Source organism: Dromaius novaehollandiae, chromosome 5 (genome assembly GCF_036370855.1).
Source record: "Dromaius novaehollandiae isolate bDroNov1 chromosome 5, bDroNov1.hap1, whole genome shotgun sequence".
Classification (NCBI taxonomy): Eukaryota; Metazoa; Chordata; class Aves; order Casuariiformes; family Dromaiidae; genus Dromaius; species Dromaius novaehollandiae.
In genome coordinates this window covers 13,348,762-13,372,114 of record NC_088102.1, presented here as the reverse complement: position 1 = coordinate 13,372,114, position 23,353 = coordinate 13,348,762, and the positions used below count along the sequence as shown (strand labels likewise).

The window sequence follows — 23,353 nt, the reverse complement described above, 5'->3', positions numbered from 1 at the left end:
AGGGAAATTCGCTCATCTCGCACAAAAGCAGAATATTTGGGCTCTTTATGGAAAATAAGTTGCTGTGGAGAGGTTTAGGGTTCAGATAATCCTTGAAGATAGACTGTATGCTGTCCTCTGCCATGAAATATCAGTTCTCTGTCCTCAAATGCTCAAAACCTACACAGTTTGTTTGTGCTGAGATATCTCTTGTCATTAAGAGATAAGCATGGTCTATTGCTATTTATTGGTCTGGATTTCCCAAGTAAGGGTCAAGCAGGGTGGTGTCTTTTAGATGAAAATGAGTTTTTCCTTTCTGCGATTTTCTATTTACCATCTTCTGTGAAGAAAAGATGATAAGCCTTCTTGTATTAACATAGCTCTCATCTTTTCTTTTTATCAGGGTCTACGTTGTGTAGGTACATGCTAGTGTAGTGCATTTATGGTAGCTTTTAGCAGTGTTGGAGCAGAATTTTCTAATGGTAGTCAGATGTACTGATCTGTTGATTATGAACAACTGATTTGTGTTTAAAAAAATCCTAAAAACTGTATGAGGTATGTTTTAAGAGTATTTTAATAGTTTGAAGCAACATATTTAGATGTCAAGCAACGCTAGAAGTATTGTGCATCATATTTGTCTTACATCGATCACTCATGACTTAATTCCCACCTACTAGGATTGCTGAGAACCCTGTTGGTCGGTCACACTTTTGTCCTAATATGTACATAGATATCTGACTTGACATGCATTCAGTGTGTTGCGTGAAGCTGGGAAACTTTCTTTTAAGCCTGAAGAGTGTTGCTTAATGTCTGAGTCTGGAAAGGAATTAAAGTGAACTGGCAGGCTGTAATTCAGAAGACTGAGATGATTATGGCAGGTTTGACTTGAGTGAAGAGTTAGAAGGACTGTAGCATTCTCTCAAGTTAGCTGTGCTTAACCAGTTTCCAGCTTCCAAACTTGAGTTACTGATAATGGGTAGCTATATATAAATGGCTACAGTAACTGGGAAACCTTTCTTTTATCTCTAGGTGGCAAGGAGATTGTGCATTTTCCTCAAATGTTGGCTTGATTACTATGTGTGGTGTGATGTACCTTACGTGAGGCTCTATTTTAAACACAGTGTATAGAATGGGGCTGTTTCTTGTCCTCAAAGTTCTGTATTAGATCGATGTAACCTGTAGGCTCTAAGTGGCCTGGAGCATGGCTGAGGTAACCACCTTGCAGTCAGTGGATCCCTTGAAATATTGGGATGGGAAAGAAGCCAGAATGGTTCTTGTCAACGTTTTTTATTTAGGAATAATCTGCCTTTTACTCTGAAACAGTGTCAATTTTTGGTCTTCAGCCACGCTGTTAACTTTATCTTGGGCATTGCACAAAAGTGCTGATGATAGGTTCTGGAAATACCAGTCTATTTCCCCTTTTTGCTTGTATTAGTTTGGTATGATTTATATTCATCGAAGCAGCTTATGATTAACATTGTAAACCGTCAATTTACTCAGGAAATGGAGGAACAGGGTAGCTCAGATAATGTGAAAAGAAAAGAAAATAGATTATGTGTTAAGAGGCTGTAAGAGCAGAGAGAAACAGAAAAGAGAAGTCTGCGATGCTATTGGTTTGTGTCACACAGAGATCCATATATTAGCAAAGTTTCAAGCTGGTAAAGCACCCTGCAGCAGACTGTGATGCAACCTGATCTACTTCAGATAAAATAGATAGCTCATCTGACCACAGATAATTTACATAATATCTCTGGAAAACTGCCTTCGTGACTGTGATCTAAGATGTTGAAAGTGTTGAAGAGATCTTACCTATTTTCATGAAAAAATAATTTTATGCTAGCAAACTTGTATTATATCAATTTCTCCTTATCCAGTTCTCCTTGTTAGCTCCATTTGCAGCACAGATACTTCAGATGTGGAAAGCTGGTTTTGTTTTCAGCTGTTTGTTGGGAAAAAAATTACTTACTGGCCTAAAGTTGGTTTTGGTTGGTTTAGGGGGGAGGGGTGGTTTGTTTTCTGGAAAGCTTCCTGATTAATGTTTTTGTTATATGAAGTATAAATGACAAAGGGGTGTTTCAGCCTTCAGAAACTACCATTTTTTGTTCTCTTAAGAGAGGATATTTTAAAATTGTTTACAAATATCAGAAAGTGCTCTGTATAAGGGAAACAGTATACATGTTCAATACGAATATTTCATAAGCTTATAAAACAAGCGCCGTATCTGAGCTTGTATTTACCTGGCCACCGACACACTGACATAGTTTGAGGTCTTTGCAGCTGCCTACTTGTAAGCAAGAAACTCGTTATGGACAAGTTAATGGTTAACTAGGAAATAATTCTATAGTATCTGTGATTATAATTTATTATGATGTGTGTTGGAATTAACCATGCTTAATCATGTCCCATGGGTCATCTTCAGTTCAGTTTTTTTAATCTAGGGTTACCTCCATGAACTTCTGATATCCAAGTACATTATATACTGGAAAAAGCTCCAGAGTTTGCATATGTGATGTATATGTGCTAATCATTTAGCTATGATGATTTAGTTTGGAGAGAAACACATAAGAAGTGAGACTAAAGAGAAATTTTTGGATGGAGTGTCTTGCTATGTTATGAATTGCATGCACATTGCTCACACACTTGACTGGTTGTAGTAATACGTTTTCATTTTAGCTTTCATGGCAAATTGTTAGTAACCAGAGAAAATTGTTGTTTAATATTTTACAGAGACTTGATCTGCATGATTTGGGTTTAATGCTGAGGGAAAGGAAAGATATGTTTTGTTTTGGTATGAGGTAATTGCATCCAATTCCAAATTCAGATTCTTTTTTCTTTTAAATAGATGTTAGGAAAACTATCACTCATTTGTAAGTTCTATAAACTTAGTTTAGTATGTAAAGCCAGTAGGAGATCAAACCTAATATTTTCTGAATTTTCTCTAGAATTTTTCAGCCATATTTTTTAAATAAATACTATTTTTCCTTTGATTTTACTGAGATTATAGTTATCCCTTACCAAATGAGAGCAGTGTGCCAGTGTTGGCCTCGGTGGGACGGCACCCTTGCGATGATCTTCTCGTTGTTTGCCTTGCCAAGAACATAATTGGCCAAGATTAAAAAAAAAAAAAGGGGGGGGGGGGGGACAAAAAATAGAACTGCCAGCAGTGTGGCATTTCATAAACAGTTAATTACCAACCTAAATGTTGGTATGCTTTTACTTCTGTTCAAGACTTAACCTTTAGTTTTACTTTTCTATATTAAAAAACACCCTATTAAAAATACTCATCAGAATTTAGAATTATAGTAATACTTCCTTTGGAGGTTGGCTGTTTCTCTGGCATGGCACAATCTCTCTAGATTATGTGGTTCTAACCTGCTCCCTTGTCCATTATGTACATTTGGTTTATATGCTACAAGGGATTTTTGACAGTACAAACAGATGAGCATGCTTATATTTGTATGAATCATTTTGCAAGGATATGCTTACTTCAGTAGACTGAATGTGTAGCATTTGGAAAGAGCTATTGTACAGAGTGTGATGAGATTTTTTAAGTATGTGGTCAGAATCCCTACGATATGTAAGGGAGTGTTTAAATAAGAATTCTTAAATACAATGTTAAGATTTTCTGATTGGGATGCAAGGTTTTATACGCTGTCAAACACAGTTGTTTCAGAAATCTAACTCTAACCTGCAAGTAATAATTCATTGAAAGATAATGTTCTTTTTCAATCCTAGAATAACACATTTAAGAAAAGGTCAGTGCTCCTTGATATTGTTCTGAAATGCTGCAGAATTTCACAACCAACATGTGTCAGTCATACATATGTAAATTTGGGCATGATTCAAAAATGTGTTTTTTGTAAGCATTTTTGTATTTGCTTTTTTCCAAGCTGGATATACATCTGTTTATAGCCTTATAAATAACTCCAGAATACCAAAGTGTTGAGGTTTTTTGTTTTGTTTTCTTTTTAGATGAAGGTGAACATTGCTGTATGTAGTCTTAAAGATGGCATTTGTAATTGAGCTTTAATTTTCAAATACAGCTCCTAATTTGTTTACAGAACTATTACTTATCTCTGAGTTGAATTTCCGATCTTGAAAATGTGGATACAGTTTTCTTATAAAAGTATATATTAAGGTAGGAAGAAATGAGTTAAGTTGACAGATGGGCCATCTAGACTAACTTTTCAGTAGTGAGAAATGTAGAATATGGAATATTGTGCTGTTTTCTTGGTGCAGAATTTCATATATTTCATGGTGGTGGTTCATTTTTGATCAACTCTGTTTTGCACCTTCTAGTGAAGATGTCTGTTTCTTGCTTCATCGTTTTTATGTTGAAATCATGCTTTGTCATAACTATTAAAAAAATAATTAATGTGACAGGTTATAAGGATGCTGTTTTTCTGAGCACATTCCCTGTAGCATATGTGTAGTTTCTTTCTTTTTCAACCAGAGATTGCAGCGTGTGCCAAATTCTGAGTCTGTTTTGTGCAAGAGGATAACTTTAGGATGGTGTCTCAACTTGTCTGCCTTCGATACAGGACTCTGATAGGGAGAGAAGTATTATTAAAGCTTTCCAAATGCTTTAAAGTCATAAATAGCTGTCTAGGAGGTGGCTTGGTTTTCATCCTCTGTACAAAGCTAGTCTGATAGATCAAGATTACAGAAGAGGTGATTCCAGTTTAAGATTCTGATATTTCAGAAAACAATCAGACCCAATATTTGGTGATTAAAACTTCTGTGACCATGAGGAAGGAGGAAAAAGTGAGAATTTCTGAAGAGGTCAGAAACGGAAGACTTGTGTATTACTCTCAACCATAGAGTACAGATAGCCAAACAAAACTTACGGTCAAGGTAAGTAAGTTTAAAAGCGTATTTAGCAAAAAGTTAAAACATATTTTCCTCTGTGCTACAAAGTAATTCAATCACCTTTGTTTATAATTTCCACAAGCTCATTTCAAGATAAGTTCAAATTCAAACAAATGGTATTACCTGTTCATTTAAAGCTACCATCCATTTTCTTGAAATGAAGGAGATTCAATTATATTATGTATATTCAATGAGTCTGTGTGAATAGTAGAGACAAAAGACTTTTTATGAGGAGCACTTTTCTCCTAAGCTATTGCGAGTGGAGATCTCAATGTTTAATGGCACCTTTGTCAAAGAAACCTACTCCTGCCAGTTATAAATTAGGGAGAGAACAAAAGTGCAGTACTTTAGCCGGTCTAGTTTAATCACACTTCTTATGTGCATGCTTATTAATTAAGGAATTTTGTTCAGTTCCAAGATGGTAGCATTGCTGTTTAGCTAGAAGCATTTTATATAAAAGTAAGATGGTAGATTAAACTGGATAATGCTACCATAAAAGATAATTTGCCCTAAGACGTAGTGCATTTAAATGGCAAAACATTCAGGCAAAACAAATTAATTCTCATGCAAAGCATCGATGAACACAGTTTTGTGAAGCAGTTGACATTTTTCTCCCTTGTATGTGAACCATATTGGACTAACTCAGTATGCTAAGCGATATCCTTCTGGTTCTGGCCGTGTTCATGCTTTGATAGCATTTTGGCAGCCCTGATTTTGTAATGGATTTGTTGAAACAAAAAGATACATAAAGGCAAATAGTGCAAGAGCTCTTTCTCTCCTGCATCCGCATCCTTAGGTGTCGTAAGTGTATATATTGTATCATGTGAAAGAACTCTGGAGATCTTTTTTTTTTTTTTTTTTGCCATTTTAATTTAGTAACTTCATATTTTTGAACTTTGATCTTTAAAACATTATCATGGTGTTGTATAAACAGGCATTGCTGTATTTAAATTTCCTTTAAATGCCTAGCTAAATTATTGAAATAAACGTATGTTGTAAACATAGAATGGCATAAAACAAAAACTGGCAAATGTGTAACGTTCATACAGGAAAACATGCTCTATCAAATCATTAATATTAAAGTATTTTAGCAATTATCTATTCTGAGTTATTTTGTAACATGTTAAAGATTAAGAAGTATGACACTTTGAGGGTGGATAACCACCAAAAAAAGGTGGTAGAGGGAGATTTTCCTTGAGAAATGTGTGTGAATTTCTTTAGCTAGCTTTACATGAAATCATAGGTTTGGATAAATGAGCTGTTTTTCATTTCAACTGTCCTATCAAACACCTACTAATTAGTCAGCAGCTGAAAGTGTTAGAAGAATGCTCTACATCTGTCACTGGCAGCATTTCCTACCAAACTTGTTTCCACTGAAGCCTGGAGAGAATCCATGAAAAATAGGCTTTAAAATATAGTGGTGTCTTATTTTCTAGGTTCTGACCTGTCTGTTCAGAGTTTAGATCTCTTTTAAAATACCTTATTACTATGCCCTTATTTACAAAGAGAACAGTTCATTCCTTTGCATAGGTCTTCATCATAATCAGGCCTAGACATTTTTGCCACCGCACTACACTTCTCCTTTCATAAAAAGCCTCTACTAATCAAACATTGAATGCACTATTTATACCTTTAAATACAAGTGAGTGTTTGCAGGATAACTAGTGTGCACTCAATTTTTTTCTTAAATGTAATTTTTGCGCTTCATTTCTTTAAGATGACTTGTGTGACCTATGAAATCAGGCAATTGTTTGTCAATTCTATTTTTAATGACTGTACTAGAAAGAGTAAATGTTATGAATTTTTCAACATGTGAGATACAGTACTATCTTTCTCCATGCTTCTTCTACATGCCACTTAGGAAGTCTTTAAGGGGGGGGGGAGGCAAATGATAGTCCATATCTGTTTCATTTATCCGGGTAGGGATTGTTTGTTTTAATGTGCATGTTTATTTCAATAGTTGGGCTGCAAACTCCATGTTAATGCCTTGGTTTCCTTGAAGAGCATTTCCTGTACGCTGTCCTTTGGGCTCAAGTCAGAATTTTGTATAAGAAGTCTAGTAACCTTCCTATCACTGTAGTTTCTCCTTTAGAGCCTGTGGTTTCCAAAGACATTTCACCTCTAAAACATGGAGACTTACTGTCCTTGAGTTACCTTCTGAACTCTTTGGTCAGGCTTGTGAAGAGACCCTAATTTTCTTCACCCTTACATCATCTGTGAGAATGATATGCGTTGCTTAGGCTGTAATTTTATTTTAAGTTATTTATTTTAGGTTGCTCCTACCAGTTTATTCCCCTCCCTTTTCTGTGCGATTGTCTGGTGAACTAGATAACAGAGCTGACCTGGCTCAAACTAATCTATCTCCTTTTCATTTTGACTTTGATCAGTCTCCAAATATGGTTCAAGCATGTGTCTGTACAAGCCCTTGCACTGGCTCCAGGGTACAAGGATTTCGGATGGTTAGGCACGTGTGGCTCGGAAGAGGTGGGATTGCAGTGCTAGCTGGTACGGATTTAGCTCAGCTTACACTGCCATCGAACAGAGTCTAGGTTACCAAAAAACAAAACAAAAAAACCCACCAACAACCTGACGAAAGAAGTCAGGGGCTTTGTGTTGGGTTAGTGGACTCTAAAACAGCCCTGCCATGGGGCTGACCACTGGAGAAGATGGGAATGCAGAACAGGGCTGAAGCTGTCTGCATCTGGTCTGGCTTATGTTGCTGAGGAATAGCAGCTTCAGTAGCGATGGAATTATACCTTTAGTTACCTTAGCGTTCAGACTAGAAAAAAAAACAACAAAAGTAACCCTCACTTGTTCTGAGAGGTAAACGACTTTGTCCAAGGGGTCCTCATGCAAATAGAGATTCATCTGAGCTTAATTATCCTCTGTGTTGTTGACTCTGTCACTAGTAGTTAGTATAACTTTTGATTCTGTTGGAACAGAAGTGTCTTCATGCATTTATTCAAGTACCCTCTTCTGCCTCCCACTGACATTCATTAGCTCCATTCCACTGGCCCTGTTACCCTTTCCCTCTCCATTAGTAAATCAATTCCTAACTACTTTTTCTTTGTAATCTTTTTCCCAAATGATGTTGCTCAAAATAATTCAGCTTCAGTAAATATTTTCCTTTGGTGGCATATCAAATCTTTTAAGGCTGAAACAAAGGGAGGCTATACAATGCTAGCTAGCTAGCAGAATGTTCCTCTTAATCTGTAAAACGGTAAAAAGATACCAGATTTTGTAAAGGAGAGAGGTCTTGTAACCCCATTGGTGTTCCATAAGAAACAAAACAGGAATATACTGAATCATGACTGTTTAAACCAGTTTTGTGGTAATTTACTAAGTACTGGCCTTTGATGTCATGCAGTCCTCCTACAAAGAGGGAAAAATGTGGACAGGATATGGATTATTTCACAAGAAATAATCGCCAGTGCTAGTGCTAGCATGGCAAACATCACATTTACTGTCTTTAGTGAAGAACAATGTGGGGGGGGTGTTGACTTCTTCATCCATTACTGAAATTTTGCAAATGAATGTCTGACTACTCGGGCCATGCTTTATCATGCCTAAAATAGGAAACAGCACTGTAGCTAAAGTAATGTTCCCTGTTTGCTCTGTTGTGTTCCAGTACCGTAGTTAAGTTTCGTGCTGTTGTACTAGCAGTCTTCATACCTATTTTAATCTTTGCGGGGAGTCTCAAAGAGAGAGAAGCAGCAGTTGAGCGTTAGAGGAAAGATACAAGTGGGGAGGAGGGGAAGATGTTATAGAGCAGCCGCCTTTTAAAGATGCGGTTACTAGATAAACCAGAGTTTTCAACCCCATTTTTGTTTCATCATACTGAGGTTTATCACTATAGAACAGCTTAATTTTACTTGGGATGTGGAATAGAAACTGGATGTATTTTTTTAAAAAAAACTCTGCTTATGAAAATTGTGTGTGTGTATAAAAAAAAAAAATGAACTGACCTATTCAGTTTTTTCTTCCTTCATCCATCAAGATCTTGTAGAGCATTTTGTCATTTGAGGTCACCTTGTTTTTTGTTCTTAAAATCTAGTTTTGTTAAAAGGTATATCTGTGATAGTCTTTGTTTTGTAAGGCTAAAACTTTGTATCTGAGGTATGTCCTTAAAACATATAAGTATCGAATACTAGATACAAAATAATAATACTAGTTGTATTAAAAAATATATATTTTTGAGATTTTTCATGAAATAAACATCTCATGTTTTGCTTAGACTGGAAGGCCAAGCGACTTGAATCTCTTTTGCTCTCTACTTAGAAAAGGCTTAAGAAGGCATCAGCAGCTCATCTAGTCCATTTTGTTGTGCTCAAAAGCAGGACCACCTACATTTATATCATTCCTTATGTTGTGCAGCAGTTTTTTTAATTATTGGATGAATAGTTTGCAGTATTCTGTTTCACTATGCTTATTTTGAGAGGGTTTCATTTAGTGTCTGAATCTCCCTTGCTGTAGAAGGGATTTACTGCCCATAGTGAATGTAGAAAAGCTAATTCCCTTCCTCTTCATAGCAGTCCTCTCTACCCCAAGAATGCCAAAGAGTGTTGTGGGTTTCTTTGGTTTTTGTTTTCTGGGTTTTGTTTATTTTTTTCTCTTGTCCCCCTCCCTCCCCCTGTAAGTAATATTTTCTAGATTGGTGTCCTTTGGGCTTTCTCATCAGGTTTACGTCCTTCTTGAGCTGCGACATCCAAAATGTACTACTTCAAATCGGGCCCTGTCAGCAGTCGGCAAATCTAATTACTTTCACCATGTATCTTATGGGTAATATTCCTCTCTTAGATATCCCAGTTGGTCTTTTTCCTTCATCCAGTTCAATAATATTCAGTATAACTCTAACTCGCCTGTGACATTGTACTGCTCTAGTGTGATGCCGTTTCCCAGCCAGATGTGCATACGCCTAGTAATTTGTTTGTGCTCCAAATTTTCATAAGCAAATTGTGTAATTTAAAAGTCTCTTCCTCTTTTTTGATTTCTTGAGAAGATATGAATTAGGACAGTGTTGTTAGATTAAGTAATTTAAATATTTAAGGATGATGCTCTGCTGCAAGTAGTATTGGGGGGGAGCACAAGTGTGGAGAAGGTATGAATATAACTGAAGAGCGCTTGCGGAGGTGCAGTATGTAGGAGAGGCAGTGATCTTTCAAAGAGCTGTTAGGAAGCAGACATTCAAATTTCCTGTGATAAGGAAAATGTTTCCTACAGTTTTGTTATAAATGCCAGAAATAACTTGAATAAGCGGTTTAAAAATTGTTGTTTTGCAACTTTTTTTGTATTTCTGGGATTACAGGCACAGAGCAAAAAATGTTCTCTTATATACAGTGGTATATTGGTTCTTAGTGCTGCAATACTTTCGTCTTAATTTTTTATTTCAAAACATTACAGATAATTACTGAACTTTTAAAAAGGGAAAACCAGAGCTTTGCACCACTCCAATTTAACAACATTAGATTAAACTTAAACCCGCTGCATTTTAGCTTGAATTATTATTGGGAGGAGTTTTAAAATCAAAGTTAATGAGCTTTCCCATGCAGTACTACTTGCTAATATGTGTTTGCTTATGAATTCATATATGTGTGTGTATATACATACATACGTGCATACCTATATATACATACATATATACATATATACATGCATGTGACATTCAACAGTTAAACTATGCTCCATGCTGGCTTTAATATTTCTTTTGAAGATCTGTTTTTACATGAACCACCTTTCAACAGGGCTTTTGAAAATTAGCGTCGTAGGAGATGGCGACGCAAGTATTTTCCACTGTTAAGTTGACCTCTTAGTTGGTGGTTTTTGGCGATTCCGTTAAAAGCACCTTAAACTTTGCTCTTTCCAGGAAAAGATGCGTGCACCAGTTCTAGCAGGTGCGCGCTGAGCATTATTAGGGGGGATAGAGTAAAACCATTCTGATTAAAATAAATAAATAAAATAAACCAAACCGCCCCCCGGTCGTGGGCGCGGGTGGCCGCTGGCGGCTCGGCGGCCGCGGGGGAGGCGGGGGCGGGCGGGGGCGCGGCGGGGGCGGTGCGCGGTGACAGCCCCGCGGCGGCCGCTCCTCATTTGCCGCTTCCTCGGTGTCATTTGAAGTGGCGGCGGGCAGCCAATGGGGCCGCTGCCGCCCGCTGACATCACACACCAGCCCGCTGCCTCCAGCTGCAGAGCGCCTCGGTTTCTGTCTTTTTTTAAACTAAAATGGAGGCCGGGTTCTCGCCTTAAGGAATACACCGCCTTTCCTGCCGGAGCCTCGATGTTGACATGTAACAGAGCTGGCAGCAGGATGGTGGTCGATGCAGCCAATTCCAACGGGCCGTTCCAGCCCGTGGCCCTCCTGCACATCCGAGGTGAGTTATTGTGCGTGTTTTGGTGAAGCGCAGCCCTCTCGGCTGGCTCGTAAATGGCTATTGTGATCCGCAGATAAGGGCAGCAGGAAGTCCTTTGTAGCAGAATCCATTTCGGTTTATTGCAGCCTCGATAAAATTGCGGAATAGAGAAGCTGGTTTACTGTTAAATGCGATCTGGAAGATTTGAGGATTCGTAGAGGCATTACATAGTTAAAAGCAGGTTTTGCTGCTTTCTGCTGTGACTCTCCCATCCCCCTTTCAAGCTGTGCTGATGTCAAAGGATGTGAAGTCACTACCCCAGAAAGGTATTGAGTGGGGGGAGGGAAGAGCCAAGTTATCGGTATGCTGCTTCTGTAGACTGAGGGCGAACGTTTGGTGCGCTCCAGAGCTCTTTTGTGGGTGAACGATTTAGCTGGAGCTCGTTTCAGCCCGCTGCAGGAGACTCTGAGAGAATTGACAGTCTTGGAGGGGAGGAAGAGATGTGACATTTATTATGAGAATATCCTTTATGTATTCAGAAGGCATTTCCTCGAAGAGATGTGGTTCTGCTTTAACAAGCAAGCTTTTATGTGACTGTTGGCTTGTGCAGTTTTGAATGTTAAATTTCTTCACAGAAGATATTCTCCTGGATTTAGAGAATTAGTGCATTGCAAATTTACACTTTATATAGTTCGTTAGGAAAATATGTGTTGGTACAATACTTCTACAAAATACTATGAGCATGTTCATCCTTGGCTTTCTATTTTTGCAGTTAGTAAAATCTAGCATTGCTGTGTGATTCTTTTTTCTCTTTTTTGTATTTTTAAAAGCATAAGCAAGTTTATTAACCAACCAAAGCATTTATTTTTAGACCTCTTTCTTGCATTGGTTTTGTTTTAGAACTTTTTACGAAAGCAAAGCGTGTATTAGATGGGATCAGCACACCTTGAACAATGGCATTCATATGCACAAAACAGCTGATACTGCTCCTGATTACCTTTGTGTCTCTGCTTTCACTGACGTAAGCTAGGTATTCACAGTGAAAAGAATTTTTTTTCAGGAATATTTTTGTATACTGAAAATATTTTGCTTTGGAAATTTTAAAGATGGTTCAGAAGCTTGCTCTTTAAGCCATAGCACTGCTTGTCAGTCTATTAAGAAATTATGATTTCTCTCTACCTTTTGCAAGAGCAGTATCCTCTCTAGCTGAAGTGGGACTGGATGTATTCTAGAAGACTCTAATTTTGATCTGCGTGGGGAGGTGGGGGGATGCGATAAAATTTCCTTGAGCTACAACAAGGAGTCTGCTTGTTGTCAAGGGAATATAAACGTAACTGCCTGAACTGTAGACAGGCCCTAGCTTTTCCCTCTGCGCTGACTGTGCTAAATTACCTTGTTTCTCTGATATGCTGCCATTTAAGAGGGTAGAAGCATCATCTTTCTAGGTCCAAGTCAGTTTTAGGTAAAACAAATGAAGGTTGGAAGCAGAATTATGAAATGGTATAATGATGATCCTTAATAATTCTTTGTCTTAATATGAGAATAAATTCACTGACATGAACCTTGTAATCCCTGTTGTGCAAATCAAACCTATAATTGTGGAAATAATACATTTTAATAAACTATTCTGAAATTTACTTTTTCTAAGCCCTGAATTTTTAGTGTGCTGGATAATACACTAGTAGAGTAGAGGTTGAGTGTTTTTGTTTTTTTTTTAATGGGTGATCCACAGTGGAGTTTCAGGAGCCTCTTGTAAGTGATTAAGGAATAACTAGGAGGTGGTTTTGTCTTTCAAGTGGTAGGAAATCAAATGGGCCTGTGGTATGATAGCACAGAGAAGGCTCTTGACATTGAGGGGGAGATGTATCTCTTCCATACATGTATATGTACAGAATTTGCTTCATTTTTCTGTGAATACTTCACCTCACTAGCTGCTCTAGTGTTACCAGTACTGATTTGCCTCCAAAATGAAGCCTGTCAGGATAATATATATGAAGTTTTTTCTAAAATTAAGAGCAGTAAATATGAACTGATAACTCTAAAGCCTAATGACAAATGCTTAGCGTTTGTCCCAGTCCATGCTGCTTTTACAGGTGTCCTTTTACATCATCTGTTGTGGTATAGGATTAAGTTTTTAGCAGAACTCCTCTTTGCATCAGTAAGAGAGCTAAGGCTTCATGTTAAGAAAAAAAAAAAAAGGAGGGGGGTAGGCAAAGCCCTCAGTTGTTTATGATAGATTTGGCAGGTTTTGGCGGTACTGCAGTGGAGGAGATGCTGCTATATGAGCAGTTTCATATACTCTTTGAAATAAAAATTTGAGATGATATTTCATTTTACCTTTAGATCATAGCTACCATATTTGGCATTGATCTTATTTTTAAAAAATCCAGTGAATGCTTGAGAATCAGTCTGTCACAATTTTGAAATAAAAATTGGAATCTTGGTTTTAAAGGTAACTCTGAAACACATTCTGTACCTGCATCATATGGAATATGCAAAGTTTGCAGAAATTGAAAAAATCTTATGGTCTGGCAAGATTTGGAAGTTTGTTTTCTTCCCCCCTCCCCCAGCCCCTTCTGGTTCTGCAGGCAGCTTTTTTGTCTGGGCTGCTTATAGCTTTGCCAAAAGACACAGTTGCAAAAGTAAATGGAGGTGAATTTTAAAATTGGTGTTCAGAGCCCTGTGAGTAGGAAATAAAGATTTGTCAAAATTGTGTTAACTGCTGTTGCTGTCACTCCTATCTGTCTTACACCAGTAAGGGGGAGCAACAGGTATTCGTAGGATAGGAAGTGTCAGAGCCCTGAGCACCTCATCCTCCAGCACCTCGTTTGGCTGCTAGTGATCAAGGTTAGCTCTGATATGGTGTAGCCATGTGAACTGGAATCAGGCTACCTTGAGAAGAGTTGTGTGGAAGGAGCTGTGAGGAGCCTTGCTGAGGTGCCCCTTGCACATAGGAGTTGTCTTTAAGCTGAAGCCTTTGGCCGTGGTCATTGCCTGAGCTAAGTTGCAGCTGTGTCTGTGTCAAGCCATGTACCTCGCTGATCTGGATCCTGACCTGCTGACTTGACTTTTTGGTTTGACCTGCCTCTTCACTACAGACTTGTCTGGCAATCACTGGACTGTTGGCTGACCCTGATTACAGTCAGTAGACCTGCTCTTCTCTCCTTGTGCAGGTACTGTGGGACTGTGCCCTTTGTCACAGTCATAGGCTGTTGGCAGTTGTTCAAGACCGCTGTGTAGAAATCAGGTCTACGGAAGATGACTTTGGACCTGTTGTTGGAAAACATCAGGCACCAAAAGAGCCTATTGTGAAGGCAGGTGGCATGGGGCTGTGACTGTAGGTTATTTGCTTATACTGAAAACACTAGAGTAATGAGTGTTTGGCCTAATGAGATAGTGAAGCCTTTGGTTGTTCCAACCACAACAAGCTTTCCAGGAGATTTGAATTACACTGTTGCTGCATTGATCTCTTCTAGAGAACGAGGACAGTGCACAATGGTCCGTTGAACTGCTTGTCATTAGTTACCGTGGAAAAGTAAATACTTATCTTGCATTGGAACAATGTAAAGCTTCCAAAAAAGTCACATTTTCAGCTTGAGCAGCCATTATGGCCATGGAATAACTGCTGTGGCTTATCACCCCGTGTGCAGACTTCAGCTTGTAGTTGATTGCAAAAGAAATCGACTATCTAAAGCAACTGGTTGTGGGATATCTGCTTGGAGAGCTCCTTTAGGATCTTCCTGTATAGGCAGGTCACTAGTTATGAGGAAGATATTAGGATAGCATGGAGGAGATGGTTATTAAGGACTATGAACTTAAGCAAGGGGGGAAATGGAGCAGGATGGTATTTTCAAGATGCATCTTTCTCCTTATGGAGCTCTCCTGAGAGCTAAACCCCTAGGGGATGGGAGTGTGCTCAGGGCCCTGACAAGAGGATCCAAAGAAGTTATGTGAGACCTGGGAGAAGATACAAGAACCTTTTGGTTTCCATCTCAGTTCTTCAAGCAAAAAAAGCATCTGTAAAAGCAGCATAGATTAGGACAAAACTAAACATTTGTCACTAGACTTCAGAGTTACCACTTCATATTTACTGTTGTTCGTTCTCTTTCTGAAAACTGTAGCTATAGTATAGACAGCACTTGCAAAGAATTGAGAGCAGCTATTTTTATGTATAGAGAGATTATAAATGTCCATTGATTTGGGGGGGGGGGGCAGAGGGGCAGTACACACATTTTTCATTAGGCATACAGTTCACTGCTGTTGAGAAAGATCTCTTAATATTGTTTTATCAATAGCGTAGAAGTAGCTCAACTGGCAGTGTTTCTATGAACTCAAGACATTTGAACAGAATATTGGTAAAACTGTTCTGGTCTGCACTGGCAGAATTAGTGGGGTATAGAAGTTACTTTAGTGGCCTAGTTGCTGACTGGCTGGAATTGGTAATATCTGTTCTTGCTTTTCAAACTTTATTTTCAAGATGTTTTGCAAGACATACTGGAAGTTGTGTGGGGAGGAGGATGAGAACACCTTGATACTGTCTTAATTCAAACTGATGCTTCCCTTAGCTCCATAACCTAGCTGTTTAAAATATCTCATTGTCCAGGCTTCTCCCCCGCCTTCCAGAGTAGCAGCAATTTTTGTCAGACCTGACTCTTTGTCATTTTAAAGTTATTTTAGATTTTGTGAAAGGTACCTTGACTCTTTTCAAAAGAGAGATAAGTGGCATTAATGTCAACTTTATCCATTCTTTCTGTGTACTCCCTGTGTGTATTAATTTTGAGTAAGGGATGAGTAGTTCATATTCCCTGTTCATGTAGAGCTTTCCTATGGAGTGTCAGCAAAAATGTCGGTGGTAGTATCATTTTTGTGATGTCAGCATCTGAGTATTTGTATAGAAATCGGAATTCTTATAAGAGCCTGATGAAAGATTGTTGTTCTGTTGCGTTAGGTGCTAGATCCTCAGTGGTGTGCTCCTGGCTGCCTTTGAACTGCTGATCTGGATGCGAAGGATTATCTAATAACCATACACTACTGGCAGGTTCTTAAAGCAACCAGGTGCTAGCTAGCTAATCATGCAAGATGCATTTTCACTTGCTTTGTATTTTTGTACTTCACTATGAAATGGTCAGGTTCCTCAGGCAATGAATAAATATAGGAAGCAGCTTCTAAAAGACTGAGCTGTGTAATGCATTGAAACCTGAAGTATGCAATTTATTTCTCAAACAAGAAAAGCTTGGCACTTTCGTTTTAAAAAACAACTCAATGCGTGTTTCTTTTTCTTGAAAATAATTGACATGTACATACTTCTATTAAGCCATACTTGCTAAAAATCGTGAAGATGGCAGGAACTCTGTTTTAAAAAAAATCATTGTGCAATTAATTAAATGGGAAGCAAAGGAAAGCCCACACTTCAGAAATAATGTAGGCCAAATTCAGCATGCAGAAAGGCAACAGTCAGCCTCGTAATTTGCAAAAGGAGACTGAGAGAACTGGGTTTGTTCAGCCTGAAGAGGAGAAGGCTAAGGGGAGATGCTGTCGCTGTCTTGAGCTAACTAATGGGAAGGTGTGGAGAACAGAGCCAGGCTCTTCTCAGAGGTGCACGGTGATAGAATGAGAGGTGACAGGTACAAGTTGCAACACAGGAAATTGCGACTGTGTACAAGGAAAAAAACCTTTCCCACTGTAAAAGTGGTTAAATGCTCAAACAAGCTGCCAAGAGGAGCTGTGGAATCTCTGTACTTGGAGATGCTGAGAACTTGCCTGGGTAATGCTCTGAGCAGCCCAGGCTGTCCCGTTCGCCCTGCTTCGAGTGGGGGATTGGGCTAGAAGAACTCAGAGGGTCCCTTCTGAAGAAAATTATTTTGTAATTTTGTTGCATGTGAGACTGAAAAATGACTGGCTTTACTGTCAATTAAAAAAAATACAAAATAACATTGATTTCAATGTACTTCTTAAAATTCCAAGAGCAATACTCTGAGCTGAAATCCTCCTTCCTCCCCCCATGAAAACTGTTGCCATATTTTAAATGATTATCATTTTGCTTTTGTGTACTGTTAAAGATAGGGTGACTGGAACTGCATGCATTAGTAAAAAGATTGGCACATGAAAACACTGTTTTGTTCTTATTATTCTGCTAACGGCTCAGCAGTAGTGGGAAAAAAAAAGCGTGTGGCTGTGTGCAAGGTTGTTTTTGCTCACTCGTGCTTTCTCTCTCTTTTTTTAACAGAGCTATCTGTAACTCCATAATAAGCTAGAACTCATCAATGTCAGCTGTTTCCCCCACATTAATTTCTTTGCATTTATCAGCTGTGGGAAAAATATAATATACATAATTTATTTGCTCAGTATTGTGAGATCTTTCTGTAGTTCTTTGCAGTCAGCTTTAACCTGACAATGAATACTGCATTAACAAACTCTGTGACCTAACTATTCATCTCCTTTCTATGTTGTTTATGAAAATGTTGAACAGTATAGATCCTATCACAGATCTTTACGTGATGCTTCTGGTAATCTTCTGCCATTATGAAAACTATTATGTTAAATGCCTTTTGAAAAATCCAGAGAACCTTTGTTTACCCTCTTTCTATCACTTTCCAAGAACTCTGATAAACTTGAAGCGTAATTTCCTTTACAGATGCTCTGTTCTCTTTTTTAGTATTCATGTTTTTGTTATGGTCTGAGACTGGCTCAAACTGTTCATGAAAGTGTACCCAGAAAATCTCAACGTCATCTTTCATGCTATTTTGTTTTCTGTTGTTAGCGTAGACTGTAATGGAAAGTGAATCTATCTTATTCTCACTGTATTTCCTGTATAATTATAGTCTTCGTGCCCTAACTTTGCAAGGTGAAGTTAAGACTACTGTCATGTTTTGAAATTTCAGTAATTTCTTAACAACTGTGCTGTTCATAGATTTAAACAAGCATTTATGTGGGTTTGCTATGAAATGCTTTCTTTTGCATATTATGTTGGCACATGATGCAGTAGAGGTATTTCTGCATAATTGTTATTTTTCAAGAATAATTCTTAAGTTGTATTCCAGGGTTATCAATGTTTGGAAAGAAAATTTAAGCCAGACTATAGGTATCTCAAAGGGGCAAATTGCATATGTCTTTCAGTCCGTTGATTCAGAGTTTTAGTGTGCAAAATATAAAACTGCTCAGAGAAGAAAATGTGTCTATTCTAAAACTTCTTCCTTTCTACTTTTAGAAGAGATGGTGAACCTCATGACTTGTTACAGCACTGAAAAATTCAGGCAATACTTTGTTTATATTTTTGAAATAGCTAATTGGACATCTGATACTTTGAATTTCCATTCCAAGATAAGAGCTTGGACCTCTTATCTTGATGGATATTGTAATGCTATATCAAGCATCTTCTGTTAATTTTCATATATTTCTGATATAGGTAAGAAAGAAAATGTTTGCATACACATCTTGTATTTTCCACCTGCAAAAGACCTTCAGAACTTTCTTCATGTCTGCTAATGCAATTAATAAGGCTTTCTATGGCCAGCACATGTTTTCTGTCCTGTTTGTGGGTCACAGTTGCCATTGCTTATTTTGGACCATGGAATCAAGTGGATAAACCTCAGCTGAGTTAAAGAAGATAAAAAAATGCTTGCTCTTTCCTTTTCTCCCATGTGAAGCAATTACTGTCTGATAATCTGAGAGTGAGAGTGCTGGCTACTTGTTTGGGCTCATACCCATGGCTTCTCGCTGAGCGAACCCAGACTCCAGTTATGTTCAGCCTGACTCCTGGATTCGTAGGCGTCCTTTTTCTTCACAGGTTTCCTATGTCCTCACAGCAAGTTACCAGTCAGCACTGCTCTTTAGCATTGCTTAACCAGTTGTACGCTGAATTGTTAGCTTTGAAACCCATCTACTGTGCCCTTCTGAAGTGTTGCTTCAAAAGCAGAAAAACGAGATCCTCCTCCTCAAGAACAAGTAGCAATTCTATTCTTAATTAACCTAGTCCTCTCGTATCTAATAGGATGGCGAAATGTGTACTTGAAACAGTTTCATCAATTACTCTTAGATGATTATCCAAATTATCAAAGGACTGATAAATGTGTTTAGTATATGTGACCTAGTTATTTTATTGCCTCTTGTGATGGATTTTGTTGGATTTTAAAGGCATTTAAACATCCAGAGAAGGTACATAACCAGACATAGACTGATATTTTTTACTCAGTCACCAGTTCCTGACTGAAACAAGTGTATTTTAGGGCTACTGGTGGGGAACATCTTTATTAAATACTTGACCCAGAGCAGACCTAAAGGAAGATTAGTTATCTCACCTGCTGGTTTTAACATGGTGACATGCTTATGAACGCTTCACTTTGCATCAAAGGATGTATTTTACCTTGCTGTTTCATCTATTCCATGTATCAGGGTATTTATTCTGTGCTGTCATTCCTTGTGCTTCACTTTCTCTCCTTTGTGTAATCTTTTGTTTGTGTCAAGTGCCTGCGTACAAATTCAGTTGCTGGGAACAATGAGGATGTTAAGTGTTCAGACTTCCTTAAAATTTTTCAAGGTTATGACTGTAAAAGAAGTCTTTGGAAGGAGACTTCTTATTCCACTGAGACTTCAGTTAAATTATAGGTTTAAAAAAATTCCAGAATAATCTGGAATTTTTAAAGTTGAGCTTACTGAGTCATTGTGTAGTCTGTGTGCCCTTTGAAGGAAGCAAAATTACATAAGCATAAATTCATCTTTTTCTCAATTTTTATTCATACATGAGAAATCTTCTGTTTTGTGATTGCTGCTATGATATACATTTTAAGATTAAATTTCAGTACAATCTGTTTCTGAGAATTTTTATTCCCACTGGTGTTCAAAGTTTTTAATAATTAATTTCAACTGCTGTGAAGTCAGGCAATTCTCTCCATGGGCTATCAGATAGTGTTAGCTACTGAAACTGTGTTTTAAACCACGTAGATTGAGCGTGCTTGAGTCTTCTGACTTCAGATTGAGCTTCTTTCGGCTTCTGTTTGCACGCTTGTCTCCAGTGAGGAAGCCAAGTTAAATTGTTCCAAGCGCTTGGTATTTCAAAACGAAATCTACGCCACTTCTAATCAGTTCCATGTTATGCACATACAAATTGTGCAACACAATTTCTGCTACAGTTTGCCAATCAACAGTTTATTTCAAGTGCAGTTAAATTTGGGTGCTTTTTTGGCTTAGCGTGGTTATCAGTAAGGGTGGAAAGTAAGTTTTATGCCAGGCTTCAATTTTCATGGTGCTAGAGATAAATTGCTTTTGTTACCGATAATTATCTGAACTTTGTGAAGTAAATATTTTCTTTACAAGTTGCATGAAGAAAAGATGATATATGAAACCTAATGGATGTAAAAACTAAGTAAAAATGATTCACTGGGGACTTTTCTAGTTGTCGTCACCATCTACTACTTTTCATTTTAAGTAGTTTTATAGAGAGTTTTTAATTTGTATTTTTGGATTAAGCTACCAACTGCATATCTTTACACAACCTCTAGAACCCAATTCTTGCATTGCTTTCCTATTTAAAATCAAAGCATAACAATGTCACTCATATTTCAAAGGTGTCCTATATTCATTCAGTCCATAGCAGCAAGAAAACTTGATTAGAATTGATCAAAGCTGACATCCCGTAAATAGAATAAGGAAACAGTGTCTTATCTAGTCCTTGAGGTACAGTAAGCTTTTCTTTGAAAATATTTTCCAAATGAAGTATAGCTTTAATGCCAGAATCTTTCTTCTAACCTGCTCCCATTTTCTTCTCTTTTGCTTCTTTAGGTCTAATCTACTGCATAAAGTATCTTAAACTCCAAAAACTGATGCACATGATTTTCGGAGGACTGTCTGTTCAGTTATTTGCATGCTATAAAACCTTTTTTTTTTTTTTTTTGTCTCAGTAGGAAATTAAGGTCTTACTGAGCTTTGACTCAGAGTAAACACATGCCCTCTGAAATAAAATTTTGATCAAATATTTCACTGCCTCACTCTTCTCCTTCCCCCTTTTTTGGAAGCTCAGTATTCATTACTGTAGCTTAATCAATAAAGAATGCTAAAGCTTATTTTAAATAGAAGAAATTAAAACATGTTTTTATCACTCATCTCAATCTCTTCAGTTTAAAAAGAAAATCATAACTAAAAAAGTCATAATTTATATTTTGGGAAATCTGGGAGAAAGATGAGATACTTAGAAACATGTTCAGGGTTTCTGGACAGGTCAATCTTGGATACGTAGCTGATACAGCTGAGTTACTTGTTTGCGCTTTTGTGAATTTACAATTTTTTTTAGATGCTCCAATTTATTATATAGTGAAACTGTATCCACTCTTTTCTGCTGTGTGAGACTGGTAGAAATTTGGTGCAAATTATCAGCTTTTGTCAACTTTTTTGGCAGCTTAAGCAGCATTGTTAGGGACACTGTTGCTAACAAGCCCCACTTTTGTTCTTAATAGAATTCCTTTTTGAGACTGAAGGATGGTTTGGCTAGAGACTGAAGATACCTGTTTGAAGGAAACACATATGTTTTGAGATAAATGTGATATGAAGAAAATAATGTTAGTTTGTGCAATAAGAATTTTTCATTGTTTGAGTTAAATGGAAAATTTGTAAGCACTTTATTCCTGAAAAAATGTACAGGTATATTACATGTTTAATCTTCTTAAAATACGATCATGTTGAAAGTGCATATTTTGGTACGTTTTGAAATGTGCACTGTTGGCTTTCTACTATATTCGAGCCAAAACTTTCCTTGCTGAAACGTGGTTCTGTTTCCCAGCAGGATACTTTTAGTAATTATCGTTAGCTTTTGACATGGCTAGCATTGGCTGCCAAGCAAGGTACTGACCCAGCTCTGTGACCATTTTTCTTTTTCCCAAAACGTTGTTGCTGTCATTCGTGACTGTTTCTTTTTGGTATGTCACATGACACAGGGCTCCCAAATTTCGCCAGCATAGGGAACAAAGGGAAGCGCTGCTTAGGCTGGAAACAGGAAGGAGTATGTGCTGAACTTCAAGGCGGAAGTCTTGAGGAATATGCAAGAAAAGAGTGGAGCTTGCTGTCTGTTAGAAGTTATTAAGAAATTACTGTAAGGAAGGCAACAGAAGTCCTGGTACTATTTGGCAATACGTTTACATATCTTGTAACAAGTACTAAAATTTTGAATGCTGCATGGTGATTTGGGCTGACTGTAGTTGTTCAGGACCTCAGTCTGCATCTCAGCCAAGAGTTACCTCTCCTGTCGGAGACCTGCCTTCAAATATACTTTTTGCAAAGATCTATAAATTCCTATTCCCCATCTGATGCCTGATTTCCAAAAGAAAGGAGAATTTAGAAAGCTCATCAGTGGCGTCATCGAGGAAAGGTTATAGAAGTGTGGGATTACTTTAAAAATAAATGTTAGCTTCAAAGTGGAAAGTGCATATAGTAGTACTCACAATACCACTTACCTGAGACTTCTTGCATGGGAGGCTGTGTATTTTGCTTAGGTTGCATTAGGATGTTGATAAACTTTAGTTTGACTGTAGAAAACTATGAACGGCTTTTGTTACGCTTTCTAATCTATTACATCATCTCTTTCTAAGCCAAGACATGACCCAACATTCTTCAATGAAACCTTGAGATACCTGTTGTTGTTCTAAATCTCATCATTAAATTCATGTATTTTGTCATTCAGAAACATCCAATAGAAAACACACAACAGGATTTAGTTTAACAGCAGGTCAAGAGAAGAGGAAGCAACCTGATACACTCTTAGAAAGTAACTAAGTTATTTTCTATTTGATGGTTTGCTATGTCTTGGATTGTATTTATCATATATGTATGACAGAATTAATATTGATTGGCAGATTACTCCGACTTTTGAGTGGTGTCTGTCCAGAATTACAGACTGGTATACGGAGTTGGATGTGTTGCAGGAAATTGTACTTCTATTTTATAGCAGGTTCTTAGACTTGATTAGCTGATGCTTCTTTCAACTAAATGTTAAAACTGGCAGAGTTTTAGTCCTAGGCGTGGTTTTTTAGTATTTCATTCATACAAATCTTTTTGTAATTTATACCATACCTCTGTATCACCTTGTATATGCAACTAATGTTAAGTATTTACCATCTAATGTGTATATTATAATCCTGTATGCTATACTCAGCTTACTGAGAATGCTGCAT

General features: G+C 37.7%; 1 protein-coding gene across 2 annotated transcripts in view; it reads left to right on the top strand.

Annotated features, from left to right (window-relative positions):
- Positions 1 to 23,353, top strand: part of PPP2R5C (protein phosphatase 2 regulatory subunit B'gamma) — an 82,657-nt gene that overhangs the window by 17,209 nt on the left and 42,095 nt on the right. Inside the window, exon 1 of one of the 2 annotated variants that reach the window (XM_026111320.2) lies at positions 10,990 to 11,216. The exons of the other annotated variant lie outside the window; for it this stretch is intronic. Coding sequence (XP_025967105.1) covers positions 11,123 to 11,216 — 94 coding nt within the window. The 5' untranslated portion in view covers positions 10,990 to 11,122. Of the gene's footprint in view, positions 1 to 10,989; positions 11,217 to 23,353 lie in introns of those variants that run through there. 2 annotated transcript variants of the gene reach the window in all.